Source organism: Hipposideros armiger, unplaced genomic scaffold, assembly GCF_001890085.2.
Source record: "Hipposideros armiger isolate ML-2016 unplaced genomic scaffold, ASM189008v1 scaffold_205, whole genome shotgun sequence".
Lineage (NCBI taxonomy): Eukaryota > Metazoa > Chordata > Mammalia > Chiroptera > Hipposideridae > Hipposideros > Hipposideros armiger.
In genome coordinates this window covers 1,222,637-1,244,157 of record NW_017731555.1, presented here as the reverse complement: position 1 = coordinate 1,244,157, position 21,521 = coordinate 1,222,637, and the positions used below count along the sequence as shown (strand labels likewise).

Here is a 21,521-nt window from a genome sequence, read left to right as displayed (position 1 = left end):
TCCATTGCTGTAGCTATAAAAGTCACCTGGCACAGCGATGAGGCTTTATGCTTACTCCTGAGCATTCTGAGAGTTTCACTGTGGTCATATTAAAAAAAAAAAAAAAAGTTCCACAGCAAGACAGTTGTTGAAAAACATCCCCATTCCCTAATTATAACTTAAAATTGGTATACGTTAATATTACACACTAAAGTATAATTTACAGGCATACCTTGTTTTATTGCGCTTCACTTTATTGCACGTCACAGATACTGTGTTTTTTACAAATTGAAGGTTAAGACCCTCCACCAGCAAAAAGATTACGACTTGCTGAAGGCTCAAATGATGGCTAGCAGTTTTTGGCCATAAAGTATTTTTTAATTAAGGTATGTGCATTGTTTTTTCAGACATAATGCTATTGTACTTTTTAATAGACTAGTATATTGTAAGCATAACTTTTCTATGCACTGGGAAACCAAAAAATGTGTGACTCACTTTATTGTGACCTTCACTTTATTGTATGGTCTAGAACCGAACCCACAATGTGTCCAAGGTATGCCTGTACTTGTTAAATATACTAGGCTCCCATACAGGTTTAAAAAAAATTACATATTAAAAGGGCAACGATTTAACCCTATAAATTGTTTTCTAAATGACTTTTACATATGAGAAACTAAAAGTATGGATAAATAAATATTTGAAACATGTTTTAAATAAGTTAAACCAAAACTGACACCTACTAATTAAGTAGAGGTTCAAAGGTCATGTGGCTAGATCTCTCTTTAATTTACTGAAGAAGATAAAGTTATCTGAGGGCAATGTTTAGTAATTTTCAAATTTACAGATTTTTATACATGGACACCTAACAAAGACTAAATTCTAAATGCAAAAGATGTTAGGCTTAGAATTTTAAAATTCTTGTTTTGAAATATATAGTTTTTTCTTCGTTTTCACTAAGGAATAAGGTTATCCTTCTGCACTGTGGTACTCTATGCAAACATCACATGGCAATAATTTTGTTGACAAAATTTAAATGAATCTGCTCAAATTACTATTTTTAGTACAAAAGTTAAAGATTAGACTACACTTCTGTTGGTGGATTTTGGAGATGAGATTTATGGAAGTTCTTATTCCATTCCTAGTGGCACAGATTAGCACTTTGGATAGAAAAGCAAGAAAAGATGAATCTTAAAAATATAGCACTTTTCATTTTTAATGAGTACTATTTGTCAAGGAAATAGGAAAAATAGAATAAGAAGGTCTCTTATTAGAATCATTAGTATTCTATCTTAGAAGTTGCTATTAATAAGTGCAAAGTTGTCATAATTTAAGGTCTGTGTCCTGCCAGCAGCACTATACCTGCCAGGTTTGGCAATTTAAAGGAATAGTAAGTTGGATGTTGATTTTGAAATTAGAGCAAACAGTTGCAGGAAGCAATGTTTTTAAATGTTGGCAAAATTAGTTATTAACATTTAATAATTAGTAGTGATATTCATTCAGAATTTTAAATTTTGATTTTTTCTTTTTTTCCTATGTCAGTTTCCTGTGTGTTTTGCATACACATAAAATCACAGAATGTTAGCATGGGGTGGGAACATATCAAACTTTACAGAAGAGGCACCTGAGGCTCAGAGAGGTTGTGATTTGCCCAAGGTCACACAGTTAATAAGTAACAGGTCTGGGGCTAGAATATGACTCCATGTGGGGTTCTCTCCTTCATAATTTAGGTCTTTGGGGATAGGGATGAATGCTCAATTTCTTTATACCTTTCCTGCTGGGGAGTGGTTGCATTAATAGCAGGAGGACTATGTTCAGGACTCTTCTGAAGAAATCTGTAAAACAAGTACTCATCCCGAAATTCATAGTCGTTGGTGATATGTTGGATGACTCCCCCTTGCACCAGTCTGTCTCCATATATCACAGCTTCACCACGGTCGGAGGCAAGGCCGACTTCAATTAGCCAGTTCACCAGGTCACAGCCACAGAAGGTCCCAGCAGAAGTCTTTGAACCACACCTGTATGTCAAAGGAATGATTCACCCATATGTTCTGTAAATCTGGTATCAGCACTGCATGATAAAAGACAAGCAAGGAAAATAGAAGGAGACAGGGAAAGACAGCATGATAGTTAAAAGTGTGGCAGGAATGAAACTATTCTGAATATAAAGGGTTTAACTCACCTGGCCCTAGAAAGATCAACTGGAGACAAAGAAAATATGCCAATAATATGCTTATGAAAACGGAAATGCTTAACTCAAAAAATGACAAAGAATGTAAATTCATCTACAAAGATATTCTTTTTATAGTAGATGGCCTTTCTGATCAGATCCATTCTATAGACAGCTGAATATTATAATATATATATTTTATAAATTATATTCATAACAAGTAATTTGTCTCATGAACATTAAATATCTTTTACAAGTTCTTAAGAAGTGACTATTTTTACTAAACTACTCAAATCAAACTATATTTTCTGCTTATCATAGCGCCCACAAGTAGCCTTTCTTCTTGCCCTCAGCAGCCAAGACAATATTAATGATATGTTTGTCAGGAATTGGCTGCATTAGGAAGGAAGGAAAGAATAAGTGAGATCTGTCTTGTTACAAATCTAAGATTTTTAAAATGTACTTTAATTATAAATCTATTTCTTGATTACTTAAAATTTGTCTTCCTAATGTAAATGTGGGGTGCCTCAGGTATACACAAATAAACAAGGGAAAGAGAAATGTAAAAAACAACAACAAATGATTCTGTACATTTTCATAAATATGCAACAGACAACATGAATCTGTCCAAAAACATCAGGCAAGCTGTAAAACCTAAAGTGCTTTATCAATAGGAAACTGTGGATGAAAATCAAGATGAAATGAGAAATAGGTGACAAAAATTTTAAAACATTTAACCACAAATGAGAATATACATTATATGTTCATATAAAAATTAGAAAAGAGGTTAATAAACATAAAAATTTTTCTCAAGTACATATAAATTACAATATTTTAACATCAGTTAATAAGATATCTTAATTTATGCTTTGCAACTACAAATAGCACTTTCAATGGAAGCCTAAATATTACAACCTGAGTCTGAGCCTTGTTCCTGCTTGCTGAGTATTATTTTATAGCCAACACCTTCTATCCGACAGCAACGGAATAGTATTTGCTCCTTGATGACCCATCAGGCAGCTACAACCACAGCCCGTGGAGTTGTACAGGGAGTCAGAAAGCGTGCTGCTGTGTAGGCTTGCAGAGCAGCACCCCGCCAGCCAGTGCCCATTCAGCCACCTGGAACCCAGGCAGTTCCTGACAGTCGGCAATCACAGTGGGCCTGGTGGAGCGAACGTGGAGTTCCCTTTTCCAATTTTAAAAAGCAGTTTTAAATTGTTGAAACTATCCACAGATGGTTCTTTGAAATAATTGAGTTTGGTCTTTCAAGGGTGGGAAACTAACTTTTCTTTATAGTTTACCATTTCCAGAAACAGACCTTGGCCATCATAGATATTTGTCATCTAATTCGAACAACCCTAAGATCCAGGTATTTTAAAGTATTTTAAAGACGAGGAAAACTAAAGTTTGGAGAACTGAACTTGCCTAGTGTCATACAGCTCATAAGTGGCAGATCCAGGAGTTGCGTTCTAGTATTAGTCCCCACTCAGTGAGTCCCCTTTCCACTAGCTATGCCAGGCTACCTCTGGTCATGATGAAATACAGTGGCATAATATGTGTAAATAAATCATCCTCAGTGGTAATTTTCAAATTGTTAGTTACAGACACCAAAGTATTTGGTTCTTTATGTTTTGTTTTTTTTCTCTTTTATGACAACCAAAAATATTGGTACTGTAACATTTTGTGTTTTGATTTCCTGCTCCTTGAGGAATTAGAAGAATAAATCAAGAACTCTGTACCTTGAGGATTAGAAGAATAAATATGATGTCACAGACTGAAGATTATGACTTGAGGTGAAAAATAAGCAGCAGAATTAATTGAGACAGAAATATCATTTCATTTTCTTGACAATATCATTAGTAATATGAAATAATATACCACTAGGAGATGGGAATGTAAAATCACTTCTAAATCTAAATGTATTTCAAAATTTTATGAGAAACCCTAACGGCCACCATGAAGTGAATGTTAATATTCTACTACACTTTGGTTCGTTCTAAAGTTTTCACATTATTTTATATGGAAATTGGAAGTTATATGACATTTAAAAATATAAAAATCAAAGTGATATGGCTCTTACGTATGCTGCTTCTTAAACTATAAACTGACCCATAGCTATTTTAACTTTTACATGTATGTGTGTTAATAAAAAGAACAATCAGGTAGTTAGTCACAGCCACAGTACTTAACCTGTTACAAACCAAAATTAATCATCTAAAATATAGTTATCTGGAATCTATACTTACCTTCTTTCTTTGACTATATTTCGGATACAGAGGTCACGGTGATAATGGATAAATTGTTGACAGGTCATTTTTATTTCCTCAGGAACAGGAGAATCCCTGTTTTCTGCTGTTTCTTTATGGTTCCATAGAAATTCAAGTCTGAAAACCAAAATTTAAGGAGGCTGTTTTTAGGGAAAGAAAAGCACTGAGAGAGAACCCTTCCTGCTTATTACCCCATCAACATGGCTGTTCCAAAGCTGTCATTTACCCAGGCTGTCATCTACAACACAGACATCATTAGTGATTAGTGTCTGAAGCAGAAACATACTGAGCCTGCCTTTGGTTTCCTATTCAAAGCAGGCTGGGTTGGGGGTGAGGTAAGCTGGAGTGCAGGGCTTGAACATTTTGTAAAATATCCCCAAGACACATTTGTCCCATTTCAGTTTCTACCATAAATGAAGTGCCTGATTCCACATTCTGCTGTTTTGAAATGCAAAAATAATTACACAGATTAAGTATATAATCATTTTCCAATTTCAGTACCCAAGAAACACATACTAGGATCTGGAGTTCAGAACAATGGTGTTTCTGCCAGCCCAGACAATAAATCTGTTGACTATCGTAATTGATCAACATTATAAATCTGGTAACTAAGTTAAGTGACTTTCCTATTATGCTTTTCCTCCCCCGTGAAAGGATTATGGCCCTAGAAACTATACCTTACTAATGATGATGATGTTAATGATGATGAAAAAGGAGAAGTAGAAAAAGAATAGTTACTAATTACTGGGCACATTTTATATAGTTAGTAGGAGAAATTCCATTAATACTTCTAGTTTCTACTAATTTTGACTTTGAAAACAAATGAAGAAGTACAAGGATTTGTTCCTCCAGCCACTCCCTCCTATACCCAAGTTGGAGTATTCCTACTTCATTATTTTTCATAAAGAAATTCCTGATCTGAGCTCAAAGAAACACTTCAATAAGCTAATAAAAACCTAAACATTTAGAAAGGAAAAAACCTTGAGTTTTCTATAAATTGTCAGTTTGAGAGAGAAATCCTGTTTTCAAAGGAGAAAGACAATCAAATATAGACCCTTGGGGGCACACCACCTATTACTTCCATTTCTAAATACATTTTCAAGTTTCATTTTACTTTATGTAGTTAATGGCATAGATAGAAGCCAGCGTCCATCAATTTTGCTAAAATACAAATTACAATGTTAGACTAATAACAGTTCTTCAATATTTTCTCTGCAGTGATTTATAACAAATATGTGAGTCAAGAGATAATCTTTCTGTAGTGTTTAGTTCACACTTTCTGTGGTCTCCCAGCAGTTAGTCACTAAAGGTTTAAAAATATCAGTATTTTAATAGAATGGCTTTGTCATTACATTTACAGATACAGATTTATTTCAAATAAGTTTACCTTCTTTTGAAAGGTAGGATGATCAAATGTTTGTCCAATCCAAAGATGCCAAAGGAAATAAATCCCTATGGAAAAAAAAAGTTGTATTTTATGAATACAACAATAAAATTTTAAGACAGAGAAATTATGGAAACCACCAAATTTAGTGCTTGGGGAAGCAAACACATAGTGATTTGAGCAACATTTTAAATGCAGCACACTAGGCAGGCCCTCTGAAGTTCTGTGCCTGGAGGCAGGTATAATACTTGGCTGCTTCTTTCCTGTCATTTGTCGTACTGATTATGTGTGATATAAGCCAGTACTGAGTGACCGCATGTGCATGCTAGCTTACTGAGAAAATCAGAAACATTTAAGGGCTATATTTCTGTGTTATTCCCTTTTTAAACATAAAATATTTCACATTGTACTTAAGTATTTCCTTATTATTTTTCCATTAAAACTTCAGAAATTATAGAATTTAAAAGTGCTGCAGATTCTGAATATAACGCAGCAACTGAACAAAATTTATGTGAAATGAACCTGTCTACTGCTTAGGGAAGGGGCATGAAGGATTTGGGGGCGATGAGGCAAACCGGCACCAGGTATCAGCCACAGATAGCAGATGAGGACAGCTTGGGGAGGAGACAGGAGGTTGGGAACTGCCATTAGTCAGGCACGGTTGGATAAGGGATCTAAGTGTGGGCTGGTGGGAGGGGGGATGAGAGTGCAGTGTACCAGCATTACATGAAGGACCTACCTTTCTTCACTCCCAAACTATAAAGAACTAAAAAGGAATGATCTGACTACTAAACCTCACCTCCCCAGGAGAAAAATGGGATGGTGGGGTGGGGGGTGGGGTTGAATCGCACTCCCTCCTTTGAAGCACTTGAACCATAATCTAGCTGTGGGGCAGCATTTCAAATGCAGCATTCCTGGCATTAGCTTCTGTTTGAGACCCTTTCTCGTGCCAGTCCTGTGGTGGTGCACCTTAGAGTAGGCTTTAAAAATGCAAAATGCCAAGTGAGACTATGCTTTTCCAACCTAGTACATTAAAACCTTGGATAGTGAGTAACTTGGTTTGCGAGTGTTCTGTAAGACGATCAGACATTTCCAATACACTTTAACATGGTAAATGAGCGATGTCTTGCAATACGAGTAGTTTGTTTCTGGAACAAATTATGCTCGCAGACCTTAAATAGTATCCCGAAGTGAGGTGGTACAAGTAGCCCCTGGGATGCTCATGTCTGTCTGTAATAAATAAACTGAAGGACATGGCCATTTTCATTCCCACAATAATGGCAAAATGAGCATGAAATATTTCAAGAAATTCATGTTAGGGAAAAACTTGCAGGCACATCTACTGATAAATGTTAACTAACTCATATGGCCAATTAAAATTTNCCCATTCTACAATACGAATCCTGGGAGGACAGGGGTTTTTGTCTGTGTGCTCACTGGTGTGTCCCTAGTGTTGGGGACATAAGATGTTCACATATTTGTGGAAGGGAGGGAGGAAAGGAGAGAAGAAAAACGGGAGGGAGGGAGGAAACATCCCACTTAATCAAGCATCTCAGGAGAGGAGCAGAAACATCTAGAGTTGAGGAGAGGGACCACCTGCTGATGAAAGCAGCTATCAGGAAGCGCACCACTAACTCCACAGCTGTGAGAGGCGTGTAGGTGGACGAGACAGGCTCTGTTTACCCTGGAGCAGAGCTGGGACAAGTGGTGGAGCCTCTGATGTGACTGGGTGTTTCCCATGTTCTTATTTCAGCCCAAAGCCTCCTCTGTGGGACCGCATCCAAGAGGGAAACCACAGAAGGGTGGGCCCTTCTCAAAGTCTGCCCCCTTCATAACAGTCGTGGCGAGATGAGCACGATGCTCACCACCCGTCTCGTATCACCTCCACTGTACTCATCTGAAAAGCGGTAAGACTTAGTGTTGGAAGTAATCCAGTATTATTTGTGGTAGCATAAGGAAATGTCACGGAATTCTTAGCAGCAGATTCTGACACTCATGCTGTGCTGCCTTAGCAAATTCCATCATGGGCCCTAACAGTGTTATTAGGGCCATACTGTGTGCTTCTGGTGTAATCAGACTGATTTTTACATTTTTGAAATGGAATTGGGTTGTGTTGGAGTGACTTGTCTAGAAGCATTAATGGCTTGTGCTTTCGCAGCTCTTGATGGGTGCTTTTAACGTGGGAAGGCAGAATTTTTGAGTAAATTTGAATATCACCGAGCTATTTATATTCGATGACAACCCACTTTTAATGGTATGAAGACCGATAATGTCGTGCCCAGAGGCTGAGGAGAAACATTGAATAATCTCAGATACACTCTGTGTGTGAAATGCGTGAAATGGGGATAGATGCCTGGTGGTTTCCAAAAAGCCATAATAGTACCAGCTTACTATGCCCGATACTCAACATCCTTAAAGGGACGAGATTTCCACTGTGAGGAATTATATCTGGACTGTCACTGATGAGGGTTTTTTTGTTTTTTTTTTTGTAGCTGAGCCATCCTGCTACCTATTGGCAGCTTAGCGGCAGCTCAGCTCGGGCCAGGCATCAAACTGCTGTTGCTCAGAGCTCAAACTCTTGAGCAAGCTATTAACCAACTGAGCCACTCGGCCAGCCCTCTTAAATATCTATTTTAATAGCGACATAAAGACAACAGCACTTACTGTATAACTTCATAAAATTTTAGTTTCTAATTTTTAAACTGGGGATAATAGTGTCTACTTCGCAGGTATTATATTTAAATGAGATAATTAATGTAAAATGCTTAACAATGGTTGGCATATAGTAGTCTCTCAAGGAATGGTAACTACCCGGCCAAAATTTACTTATCCACCAATTCATAATTTTTAGAAAACATTTAAGTACCTATTGTTCAAGAAATATAAAAATGTAAATGAAATAATGCACATCAATTGAAGTGGCTAAACTAAAGGCTCAGAGAAGGTAAGTCATTTTCCCAGAGTGATTTGTTAAGACCGCAACAAAGTTCAAAAAGAACTTGGAACATCTTGTCCCTGCTTAAATTTTCATTCTTTCTCTCAAAACCAAAGCAAAAACTATTTGGTATTTCTGACTACAACACTCAGTGTGCATTTCGATGACTTTAACCTATATAATAATTCATCTCTACTAGGAGCCAGGCAGCAGCTGTCAGCTGTAAAGCATAGCAGCAGCTGGCAAACTAACTAAACCCTTTTGATTTAAAAGAAAACAACTTCCGCACCCTGCCCCAATCAATCCATCCAGGCAAACAAGAACCCCTCAAAATTCTCAGTAAGTTGATACCTGGCCAAAGTTAAACACAGCACAGAAGAACTGTAACTCAACATAGAGTCTTCCAGGCTCTTGGTTGAATAGCCACCATAAACAACTGGAAAGATTCTGTAAAAGAAGGGAAAGTAGTGTTTTAAAATGAAACAAGCTAATCATTTCTCTCTATCCAGAACACAGAACAATAACTTACCTACTTAATAATTAGGGAGAGAAAGACTAAAGGGAAAAACACCAAGAGACTATAGAAGCTTTGTCTTTTGAACAAGAGGTTTCAACCTCTCCTCTTGACAGATGTCACTCAAACAGCATCTATTCTGATCAGATTTGAAGCAAGAAGACACGAGCCATAATACAGAAGCTTACATAATATATCAGGACTGCCGACTAACGTAAGACAGGGCTGATTTTAAAATTAGTTCTACACAATGAAAACAATCACATCACTAAGCAGCACTTCTTGGCAGCATTTCTTACTTTTTGATTCTGGTTCTTAAACAGCAGTTAAAATGGTGCTGGCTTATATCATTCTATGTAATGACCATACCAGTGTAAAAAGTGTAAGAGGGTTTCTTTACAGGTTATATGACCCATTTCACACTTTTAGGCAAGTTACACTTAAACCATCTCAAAAAATTATATAATAATAACCGACAATTCAAAAAGGACATAAGAACGTAAAAAAAAACCCCAAAAAACCAAACCATTAGTAAACAAAGGAATGCATTTTAAAAAATAAAATGCTATGTTTAGCTTATAAAATTATCAAATTAAAACTTTTATAATATTCAGTGTTGGTGAGAGTACTTTATAAATCTATAGTACTCCTTTGGAAAACAATTTAGTAAAATGCATCCAAAGGCACAGAAATATTTATACTCTTTGATCCAGGTTTCCCAACTTTGAGAATCTGTCATAAGGAAATATACTGCACAGAGATGTTTATTAGAACACTTTGAAAAACCAGGAACAACCCATAAACGGTTGAGTAAATGATAATGTATCTCCTTTATGGTTATTGAGGAGCCATTTAAAGTAATGGTTATGAACAACTATGCAGCAACATGAAAATGCTCGACATAAATGACAAAGCAGGATATAATCTGTATGTATGATTAGAACCATGAAAAATGTATTAAAAAATGGAAGGCAGTAGTTTAATGGATATGTTTCCTCTTTTCTCTATTTTTATATCTATTGTATGAAGTGGTTATGTTATTTTCATAATTAAAAATGATTTTTTAAAGTTTATTTATTTGAGGAATATCTCCTGAGAGGCCATGTAGGCATTTATCCACTGAGGTCAGTCAAGAAACACGTTAGGAATACGTGGCCTCGTACACATCATGCAGATACCTGGTTTTACCAAATTCCAGGTTCAGAGCATAGAATGAGTAAGTGCCTCTAAGCAAAATATTGGAGCATTTAGGCAACAGAGTAATATAAATTATTCATTCCTCTTTTCCCCCAAAACATTTAGCTCAAGAGTAGGATTCAGATGGCCTACCCACCACCCACCATGGGAAGTAGTAACTAAGTTTCTCCCAGATGCCTGCATAAAACCTTTGCCAGACATTTAAAGAAATGGCCCCAAAAAACAAAATCAGAAGAAACATTTACAGCAAACAGGCCAATAATGAGAAGTAAACACAGCAACACATGTCGAGTCAGTTGTTGGTCTCCACTCTGTAGATACTGTTCTTCTTCCTGGGCTAATATGCAGCTCTGGGAGTTACAGCGGCTCACACAATGATCATCTACAAAACAGTAAGTACAACAATTTGTAATCAGAGCTTTTTATTTGAATGCATTTTAAATTCATAATGACTTCCTAGGCAAACCACCACATATGCACTTTCAGCTCAGCATCAGTAGATTATTTTAGACGAAATCTGAGGAAGGCTCCTTCATGTTGTTTCAGGAGAGTTCTACTTGTAGGGTGTTTTTAATCTGAAAAAACATGAGTGGTATGCAATAGTTCCCTTCTACACTATTTAACAACGTAATATTTATATGCTTTTTTTTGAAGGGTAAAGTAATAATTCAAGTTTAGCCTGTGATAAATACATATATTGGTCATAAATACCCTATTTTGGCTAACTGTAAAACAAACTACTACCACTTGCCTTTCACTAAAGAGTTTAAAATTTAAACTCTTTTATTTTTAAAATTTATTAAAAGAGTCTGTAATAAATAAACTGAAGGACATGGCCATTTTCGTTCCCACAATAATGGCAAAACGAGCATGAAATATTTCAAGAAATTCATGTTAGGGAAAAACTTGCAGGCACATCTACTGATAAATGTTAACTAACTCATATGGCCAATTAAAATTTAACAGGCAAACCCAGTAATTTCAAACAGTATTTTTTTTCAACCTGATACTTAATCTGAGGACTACCAGTCTCTAATTAAAAAGTAAAGGATTGAATACAGAATCAAATTTTGAAATTTGCACATAAAAACATTTTCCAATATGTAAAATATCATTTATCTTAATTCCTTAAAGATGTTTAAGGAACCAAGTAAAAAATATACACTTTAGGGGCTGGCCGAGTGGCTCAGTTGGTTAAGAGCTCGCTCAAGAGTGCGAGCTCTGAGCAACAGGGTCACCAGTTCGATTCCCGGCCTGAGCTGAGCTGCCAACAGGTGGCAGAGTGGCTCAACTGGAAAAAAAAATACACACACACACACACACACACACACACTTTATTCTCTTCGCATATGGAACCAAATCAAAATCACAGTTATGACTCTTCTCTGGCCTAAAATAGAGGTGAGGGGCCTTTCCCAAGAAACCTTTGTTTTCCTACCTCAGCTTCATTATATACATATGGCATCAAAAACAGGGGAAAACAGGGCCAGCCGAGTGGCGCGATGGTTAAGAACTCGCCTGGGATGCCAGAGGGCCCCGGTTCGGATCCCACATATGAGGGCCAGTGACACTGCCCTCTACAGCTAAGATGCTGAACAACAGTTCAACCTGGAGCTGGGCTGCCGTGAGTCGCTGGCCTACGGTGTAGGCTGCACTCCCTGTGGCAGTGGGTTGCCATGGGCTACCGTATGTAGCCAGCAGCCAGCGTGAGCGGCCAGCAGCCAGTGTGAGCGGCCAGCAGCCGCAGTGAGCAGCCGCAGTGAGCGGCCGTCCAGAAGCCGGCGACTGATCTGCCTCGCCAGGGAAGAGCACAATGATGGTGCCAACTTGGGCCAGTGAAGCAGCGTCCTCCACAACTAGACTGAAGAACAAAACGACAGCAACTTGTCTGTTCCCCTTTCCCCAATTCCCCATCACTGTTCCCATCCCCCCAATTATCCAATAAAAAAAATAAAAAATAAAAATCTTAAAAAAAAGAAAAAAAAAAACAAAAAAAAAACCAGGGGAAAACAGGGTGACCGGTTAGCTCAGTTGGTTAGAGCGTGGTGCTGATTACACCAAGGTTGCTGGTTCAATCCCGCATGGGCCACTGTGAGCTGCGTCCTCCTTAAGAGAGTCAACTATGCCATTGTAGCATGAAAGCAATGTGTAACCAATGATTATGGCTGTTCCCCAATAAAATAAAATAAAAAAAGGGGGAAACATTTTTATAAAATAGATGTCTAGTTTAACACACAGTCTTGTTTTAAAACCTCAATGACTAAAACACAGGGTACCTCTACCCTCAAGCTAACAATAAAAATATTATTTCCTAAAGCCACTTTTTCAGAAAAGGACATATACTCCCAGAGCGTTCAATGTGATCTAGCATAATAGCTAATGGCATGGGGGAAAGTTCACAGTGCTGCTAAGTAAAACAAAAGCAGGCTGCCAAACTATCTCTGTAATATGATACTATTTTAATAAAAATTAGTTGTGTAAATATTGCTGTTAAAAATTCTAGCAGTATATATAAATATATACTGCTCTTAAAATATTCAGATATTATAGAAATGGATAAAAATAAATTTTAGTATGTTTCATTTGCCTTTTTTATACATTGCAATATTTGTTTTGCCTAGTTGCTGTGCCAAGTGTTTTGGGGGTGAGTAATTAATTATATTATTAAACTCTAAAATTTCTTATTTGTCATGGTTGATTTCCTTTAGACTTTCTTTATTTCAGGCTTAGGAATGATACTAAATTATATGAGCCGATGAAGTCCACTTATAATGGATCTCATTCTATATAATTTTTATAAAATATGGTCAGAAAATCTAAGAAGTCCCCACTTTTGTTTTCAGGAATCAGGATTATTAATGAAGAGAATGACAGATAAACAAAGGATAAGGAGACTTTTGGAGGCAAAAAAAGTTATTAAATCAAATTACATGTTGAATTTGTCAGTGGGCTTTACTATTAGGTATACCGATTGTGTAGGGAGGAAAAAAATAAGGTGGAAAGGCTTGGGAATTCTGATGTAAAGAAACATTAGCTTTAAAAAGGGGGCACGCAAATAAAAACTGAAAGACAAGTTTAAGTGAATGCCAAAACAGGTTTCCTATCAGACAGTCAGTGAAGGCCCAACATCTAATATATTTTTACTTTTTTCTATGGAAATGCGAATTCTACTATTTTTCATTCCTAGCCAGCAAATAGCAGTCAAATGTAAACCCTGAAGAGTAACTACTACTGCTCCTACTATGTTTAGTGAGCATTTCCTTTGTACACCACTTACTGTGCTGTGAGTTGCCTACGTTATTCCTTATAACCCTCACAACATTTGTTAACATAAAAACATAATGCCTTTGGCAACAATTCAGTTGACATATGCTTCATCATAAAGAGGACTCCTTGCGGTTTCCCTTTCTAGTTTGATTATAAATAAGCATAATCAACTAAAAATGCATTATAAATTCACATGTGTTCTAATTGTTTTAAATAATTTGAAATTCAGACCGCAAATGTAATTCAATCTTTTAGTCTGTATGCCAAAAGGTTACTACTTTTAAAAGATTTTCTTATTTCATAATAAAGGGTATATTTTAAGTATATGGAATCAAAATGTAATTAAGCACTAATTAATTAGTCCTGGCCCTGGGGGAGGAGAGGCAGAAAATCTCTGCTTCTAAAGCAAGAAAAAAGGCCAAAAAAATAATGGTAGTTAGGGCAAACTTCTTGGAATTATTACTTGTGTTAAATTTACTGGAAAAATTAATTTGTGTGTGTGTGTGTGTGTAATACTACCTATTACTACATTATAAGAACTTTATTTTTTAAAATAAGTATTCCATCTATGCATGATCATTATCCTATTAACACTTTCTCCCATCTTATTTGAGAATACATATTCTCAAACAGTGTAACTGCTATAAAAATTCTATGCAGAGTTCTTTTAAGGCATAAGGATAAGGAACCATCCGTTCCTTAGGCCCACCCTCATAGCCCAGAGGTACTTACTTTTCTCAAATGAAGGAGTCAGAGGCCCACTAGTGCTTATGTTGGCTACTGGCTTTGCGGATGGGCAGTGTAATTCACCATTTCCCATGGAGCAGGAGCAGCAACCTATACAGATAAAATAACGTGTGAGGACAGAGCCCAATCACCACACAGACAACGTCAAGAGATGCCAAAACAAGCAAACCAAAAAACCAACCAAACAAACAAAACACCCAAATAAATCCAATCATGCACACACAAATTTCCCATGCCACCTCAATGAAAACGTTGTCACATAGTATCTATCGAAAAGTGTTCGAGTGTGCTTATATAGAAAAGTTAACATTGAAAGTGTGCCTGACAGAAGATCAGCTCCTTTACATACTGTCTCTCCTCACTGTATGAGACAAGGAAAAATGTTTTTATCCATGCTGTTTTATTAGTTTCCACTATGCTTTTGGAACTAAGTATTTGAACACTTTCCTAAAATACAACTTTTATTTCATCACTCCTCAAAAACATGCCCTAATGCTCTCTGGCTAATGGTAGTTAATTCAAATTCCTTGGCCTGAATTGGAAAGCTCTCTAGTTGGCCCCTCTCTCCCTATCCAGCCACTCCCACTATTCAGCAAAGGCCCTTCCCTGCTTTCAGAACAATTCTTTAGTGTCCTCCACAAATCACATGCTTATTTGGGTCTCCAGGCCTTGTTTGAGAGGGACTTACCACCCTTGTTAATTCATCCAAACTCTCCCCTCCTCTAAGTTTAGCTCAAGCTCACTTCTTTCAAGACGGTGTCTCCTACTGGTTTAGAAGATACAGTAACAACAATGATATCCATTTTTCTTTTCAAATATATACTGCTGAAAATCTCTTGTTGGTTTTAGGTAGATTGGTAGATTGGTTTACAGAAGTCAGAGCTGTAACTTTTTCCTCTATGTAGTCAGAGAACTGCATGCAGTGTCCTTTAAAACATTTCACACATACACAGACATGGCATTCCTTAATAAGGATTAGAATAGAATAATAGCTTCAGTAATAGACTGTATTAAAATGTAATATGCTAGAAAAAAGAATAATTTCTAGGGGGAACCTTCCATTGATAATGTGCTTTAATTCTTCAGTAGTGTTCTTAAAAAGAAAACAAAAGATTTCAAAAGAATGAAAACTACAATCTATAATAAGCTATTACAAATGTCTTCCAAATGTACAATAATAATGCTATCTTAAGGTTACAGTTGAGCCACAGAATAATAAAAAAGAAAATCCAGAGATCATCTGGCCCAGCGCTCTTATCTTCAGAAACATGAAAGCTTAAATTAGCCAAGATGAAATCATTAAGAAAACAGATATAAAGCCAGTCCACTCCAATGACATACAATAGGGAACACACACACACACACACACACACACACACACACACGGAAGATTATGGCCACCATGAAAAGTACTATGGCAGTTTTTTCATTCAAACATAAGAAGGATATATAAGTAGCCCACCAGCCTGCCTTCTCTTTTATTAACTGAACAGTTGATCTCATATTAAAATAGGTTAATTTTCCTTTCACTCATAATTCCACACTAGAACATGTGAAAACCATGGGTCACTGACAAATGTGTAGCAAGGGGCAGAAGAGAGTGAACTAGTTTATATTACTGAGATTTGGGGAGGCCAGTGTGGACAGCTAATGTGTAATGTGTCAATACTACTAGCAGATCAGAAGAGAGCGGGATTTAGGGAAGGAAAATAACCCAACGGGTTTAAAGATCTTTTCCCCAGGAACATGGGTGAATAGGCAAATAAACAAGTATTCTGCCGTGGCAGTTTCCAGGGCAGCTTCAGAAAATCATGGTGTTATCTTATCCATCCATCCATCCATCCATCTATCCATCCATTTAACCAATGTTACCGGACATGTACACTAAGCTTGATACCATGCTAGGTGCTGAGGCTATAATGATAGGCAAGTCAGTGATAGCTCTTACAGTCCAGTGGGTTATACAGATAATTTAAAAAGCGATTACAAAAGTGAGATAAGAGGAGAGGGAAATATAAGCATTACAGAAGGTTTCCTGAGCAGGTAAGTGGTAGCTGTCTTCTGGCTCTCCATTTATTTATTCTAAAGGTATAAGCTAGTTTTTCCTGCTGGAGACGATGACACAGCATTCAGAGAACATCTATGGTACAGGTTATTTGCTATTTTTAAAAGACAGGTAAAGAGGTAGCAGCAAAAGTCTCTGGGCTTAGGACACTTAGTTTAGGGCTCCCCACAGACAGTCTCAGGCCTTTCCTGGCCTCTTCTGAAATACTCGTGGGAGAGGAAGACACAGCAGGCTAACCGGAAGTGGTGGTCTTCAAGCCCTGCCTGTAAACAAATAGTAGATAGATTTATAGGATAAATGTAAGAATCCACAAAGAAAGTGAGGAAGGAGAGGATGCTGGGCATGATCAGGAGACTTAGGGAGAGCGGCTTTAAACATGTTAGTGGAAACATAAATGTAATTCTTCAACCCTTTAAACATGTACAAGCTATTCTTAGCTCTCGGGCCATACAAAAACAGGTGGTGGACCAGATTTGGCCTGTACACTGTAGATTGCCAACTCCTTAACCTGCTTTCATCAGGCCTCCTTTTTCATTTTATTGATGGTGCTTGACTGTACAATGTTGTTAAATTAACAAATGTAGGTGCTTAGGTTCCTAAGAAGGGCCTTCCTTCAGTTGTTACTGTCTTCTAAAACTCTCAGGTCCGAGGAAGTTTTAGGCTTTACCAAAAGATTATCCTAACAAAAGAACTTACAAACAAGTATCTAATGAATGAACTTGCAAGCTCTTTTTATTGTCGACTATCCTTCAAGTTCCTCATTTGACAAATACCTGTGATATTCAAAATAGCTCAAGGAAATTGCCTTTAACAAAACATTTAGGATGCATGCTATACAGGCATGTAAGAGTTTCTTTATATTTATGGATCATACTTGTTTCTGGGATAGCACTTGTAAAAGGCTCGGGTTCGTTTATCGGCACTGGGCTGTCCTCAAAAGCAGCGCTTCCAGTCTCTGCCGCCACGTGGTTCTGAGAATGCTGGAAGCCTTCATAGTGTCCTGCTTGGGTGGTGCGGTTCATGCACATTAGTGATATTCCGGCTATCCCAATGCTGCAGAACAGGGTGACGGATGTGATGATCATCTGCCAACAGTGTGAAAGGACATTAGGCCATTTTACAAACCCATCTTGATAATCTTAGTAGAATAGATTAAGGGCACTTTTTTTTGGTGGAAAATGCAACGTCTCCATAGCTATAAATGCTCTAGAATAGTGGTTCTTAAAAAAGAGGAAGGATATGGAAGGGATGTAAGTTATTTGTAGAAAAATAAGAGTTTGCTTGTAATTATATAAGATTTCTAGATGCTTCTTTCACTGTGCATCAATGCCATGGGTTTCCTTTACAAGTAATCTAAAAGACTGCTTATGTATTGCTTTAATACATAGTTCAAGTGTACTTCAACTAGAGATTGTGTTATGGTGATAGTATAAAAAATAAATAATTACAGCTAATATTTATTGAGTATTAACTATATGCCAGCAGTAATCTAATTCTTTTCTCTACGTAATCTTATTTATTCTCACAACAACCCAATAAAATTCAAAATTACAAAACAGGAAAAAATAAAGGGTAAGAATTTGAAATCACTTGAGGCTTTTAAAGAAGACACATCCTTGGGTCTACCACCTGGAGAATTTCTGATTCAGCAGGTCCCACAAGTCTCCTTCTCTATAGCTTTTCAAGCACTCTTCCTCCCTCCCCCCGATACTTTTTGTTCTGAAATTTATATTTATTATAGGATTGAAAGTAAAGAGGCTTTTATATTACTGCTAACTTATTAAATGGCTTTAAGTTAATCACTCTTTTCTCAAAGTAGAAGAAACATAGATTCATAAATGTGGTTAAGAAGACTTAGTGTCAAACATTTGGAGATCCTCAGCTAAAAACACAGACATGTAAAATCTTTACCACATTTTGAAGTGTGACTTAACAAAGCGATATAGGATTACCAGTGTGATATGTAGTAAGTTGGAACAGATTTTCAAAATTAATTTTAATGTATGTATAGCAAAACACATTAACAAGCTAAAACGAGACCAAGAGCAGTACTGTCAATAAGCTCTTCTCACCTGCTCTTTTCCATAAAAGAAGGCTGAATCAATGCTGTCTCCACTATGTTTTCCAGTAATCAAAAGAACACCCACAAGAAGAGCAGGAATTCTGCAAAAACAAGGGTTTAGAGAGAAGGAGGATGAACAGTAGTAACTGATGACAAGGAGAAAATTCTGAGATCTTCTAAATTGAATTATGGTGGCCCAGAAAATGAGAGAGACAGAATTGTTAGTCTAGTAATGGCGGTGGGCCACCTAACGAAAGGCTGTTCACATTCCTGTTGATCTGTAGGAATTTTGGCTTGATTTCCAGGTACCTATTTCCGCAGATTGTTTTTTAAGCCAAGCACCATGGAACTCCGGGAGTGTTTGCATGTGGGCTTGCCCACAGCGAGTCCACAGGAGCAGACATTTCTTTTTGCAGACTCTGTGCCCATCCCAGAGCTGGCCCTGCTTCACTTTCTCCCACCGTTTTGCCTATGGCTCATGTAAATTCTTTAGACGGGTTACATCTTTCTTTTCCCTTCCCCTTATTTGATGTATAAGAAAGTTTGCAAACTCCGAGACAATGGACATGTTCTCTTTCCTACCTAGCCCTGCTGCGGGTGGTTTAGACTCCATGCCCCAAGACTGGTCTTTTTTGCTAGCAATGATCTAATAAACTCTTTTAAAAATACTTCCAGCTGTGGAAGTTACATTTTTTGTTTAACGCTGCACATATGGAAAATGTAAGCAAACAAAACTACCAACTTACCCCCAGCCACATATTATGATGATTCCAACAGGAATTTGTACTCCCTCTCTCTTTTTCAAAAGAAACAAAGAAATTGCTAGAAGGCCTATGAACAAGAAACAGAGATTGAAAGATACATAATTACTCTTGATGTTGATCAGACTTCATGGAACTCTATTTAACCAAGCTCGTTTCAGTAGCAGTATGTAGTTTTTGCCTTAGCATTTACTCCTTCTAAGTAAACGCTGCCCCCAGTATTTTGAAGCAAGTTTTCTTAATTCAAAATCATTTGTGTTTTCCCTCCTATACCGTCTTTACTCAAATCTTCTTGTTTTATACATTAGGATATTTTCAAAAGCCCCAAATCACCATCTTGTTCTTTTGACTGATGTGTTTAGAATCGAAATATATTTGGAAAAAGAAAATTTTTAAAGTGTCTACAGAACAATCCTAAGCATAAAAACACCCCCACTCTGCTTGTGCTAAGAAAATACAGGCAATTCTTACACAGGTTTTGTTTTTGGAAAATGCCTCAAATCTAAATGATGGACTTTAATACAAATATAATATGTACTTAATACAAAAGTTTTAAAGTTCTTAAGCTTTCCATGTCATTTATACCTAATTATTTATAGAAGTAACATCTTATTTAATAAATTCTACATAATCATAGAATCTTAGAACTGTAGGGTCAGAAGGAACCACCATTTTAAATTAACAGCTTCGTTTTACAGATACGGAAACAAGGGTTTGCCCAAGCCCCACAGCCAGCAGAGGGCAGCACAAGTCTAGGAACCCAGCCATCTGCTCCACGGTAAATCCAACTCTACTAGTGTTTCTAAAAATCAGATCCGGAGGGTTCCTAAGACATATTCTTCAGGATCTGGAAATTTCTATGATAAATTTTAAATCTTTTTGGTATATTTTCAATGATAATCACCTAGATGTCCATCTTATAGCCAAAGTATAGTCTCATGATTTCAGGGCTTACATTTGGTTTCATATTCAGTTTGAGCCAAGTAAAGGCCAAATGATACCACAACACATGGTCCAAATGAATGTTCTATGGTAATTTGATGGGAGAAAAGCAGCATATGGGTCATAAGCCCACACATGGAAATAAAGGCAGGCCAAACTAAAAAAAAAAAAAAAAAACACACAAAAAGAAAACCTAACCAGAGAAGTGAGTTCCATTTTACATTTCAAGCTGTGATTTGATTAGCAAAACAAGATCCTTTGTCATGTCAATTAATGTTGCTAATTACAATTACTGAGTTTATAGTTTTGTTTGAATCTCATCTGTGAATTTACTTTGCTTTTAAAGTTGTATATTAGCCATATATAAGATTTAAAATTGTACAGATTAAGTAACACTGTTCTAGAAATAATACAAATTAACACTAAGGTCCTTGAGAACTGTTTTTCTTTACAGGAAGTGATACTATAATACTACTGCTCTTCTCTAAATACATTTGTACACTCTCTAATTCCAGGTTTTCAAAGTGGGAAGGAAACCAGTAACCAATCACCAAAGTGTGCCAACTGTGTTAACATCGCAAGGGCACTCTTTACATTTCTAACGTTCATTATTTCTTCCTTGAGAAAAGACTGATATGGGAACATGCCCAGTCTAGCCCTGGATCTCTCACTAATGAAGGTGTGAGAGCTCCTGCCTGAATCAGTTAAATGCTTTGGGCCTTATTTTCCTCGTTTGCAAAATGAAGGATTTTAACTAGACCAGTGTTTCCAAAAGTGTAGAGACAACAGGTGGCACAAGGGTGAAAAAGTTTTGATTAGTGTTTAACACGTGCTTGAAAAAATTTTAACTAAGACATGAAACCTGGGATTTTACTGACGTAAGGCTCAATTTATTAAAATAAAAAAAGTGAGTCAATTTTAAGGGAAAAAAAGGACAAGTGGTATGCAGATGACAAAAATCATGAGAATGGTATGCAAACCAGTGACATTGAAAATGGCTGAATAGGATGATTTAAAATGACACGTTAGATCTAAAATTCTGTTATAATAATCTCAAGGTTAAAGGGCACCTTCACAGGTAAAGAAATTCAGAACAGTGTCGTTGCATAGATTTTGGCATGCCTACCTGAGGATTTCAGGGAGCCTTTTTTTTAAATTAGTTTCAGCTGTACAACACAATGCAATAGTTATACTTTTTACCCCTCAAAGTGACAACCCCCCTCCCCCAACCCGC

The 21,521-nt window shown here is 36.9% G+C and overlaps 1 protein-coding gene across 2 annotated transcripts in view; it reads right to left on the bottom strand.

The window, feature by feature from the left end:
• Window positions 1–1,509: 1,509 nt before the first annotated feature.
• Window positions 1,510–21,521, bottom strand: part of GPR155 (G protein-coupled receptor 155) — a 37,252-nt gene continuing 17,240 nt past the window's right edge. Inside the window, exons 9-17 of one of the 2 annotated variants that reach the window (XM_019653725.1) lie at window positions 19,331–19,415; window positions 18,595–18,685; window positions 17,397–17,607; window positions 14,443–14,547; window positions 10,689–10,825; window positions 9,084–9,179; window positions 5,801–5,865; window positions 4,393–4,530; window positions 1,510–1,994 (exon numbers count right to left, since the gene is read on the bottom strand). In XM_019653725.1, the coding sequence (XP_019509270.1) occupies window positions 1,703–1,994; window positions 4,393–4,530; window positions 5,801–5,865; window positions 9,084–9,179; window positions 10,689–10,825; window positions 14,443–14,547; window positions 17,397–17,607; window positions 18,595–18,685; window positions 19,331–19,415 (1,220 nt within the window). In that variant the 3' untranslated portion in view covers window positions 1,510–1,702. The remainder of the gene's footprint in view (window positions 1,995–4,392; window positions 4,531–5,800; window positions 5,866–9,083; window positions 9,180–10,688; window positions 10,826–14,442; window positions 14,548–17,396; window positions 17,608–18,594; window positions 18,686–19,330; window positions 19,416–21,521) is intronic. The other variant, XM_019653726.1, reaches the window with a different exon arrangement.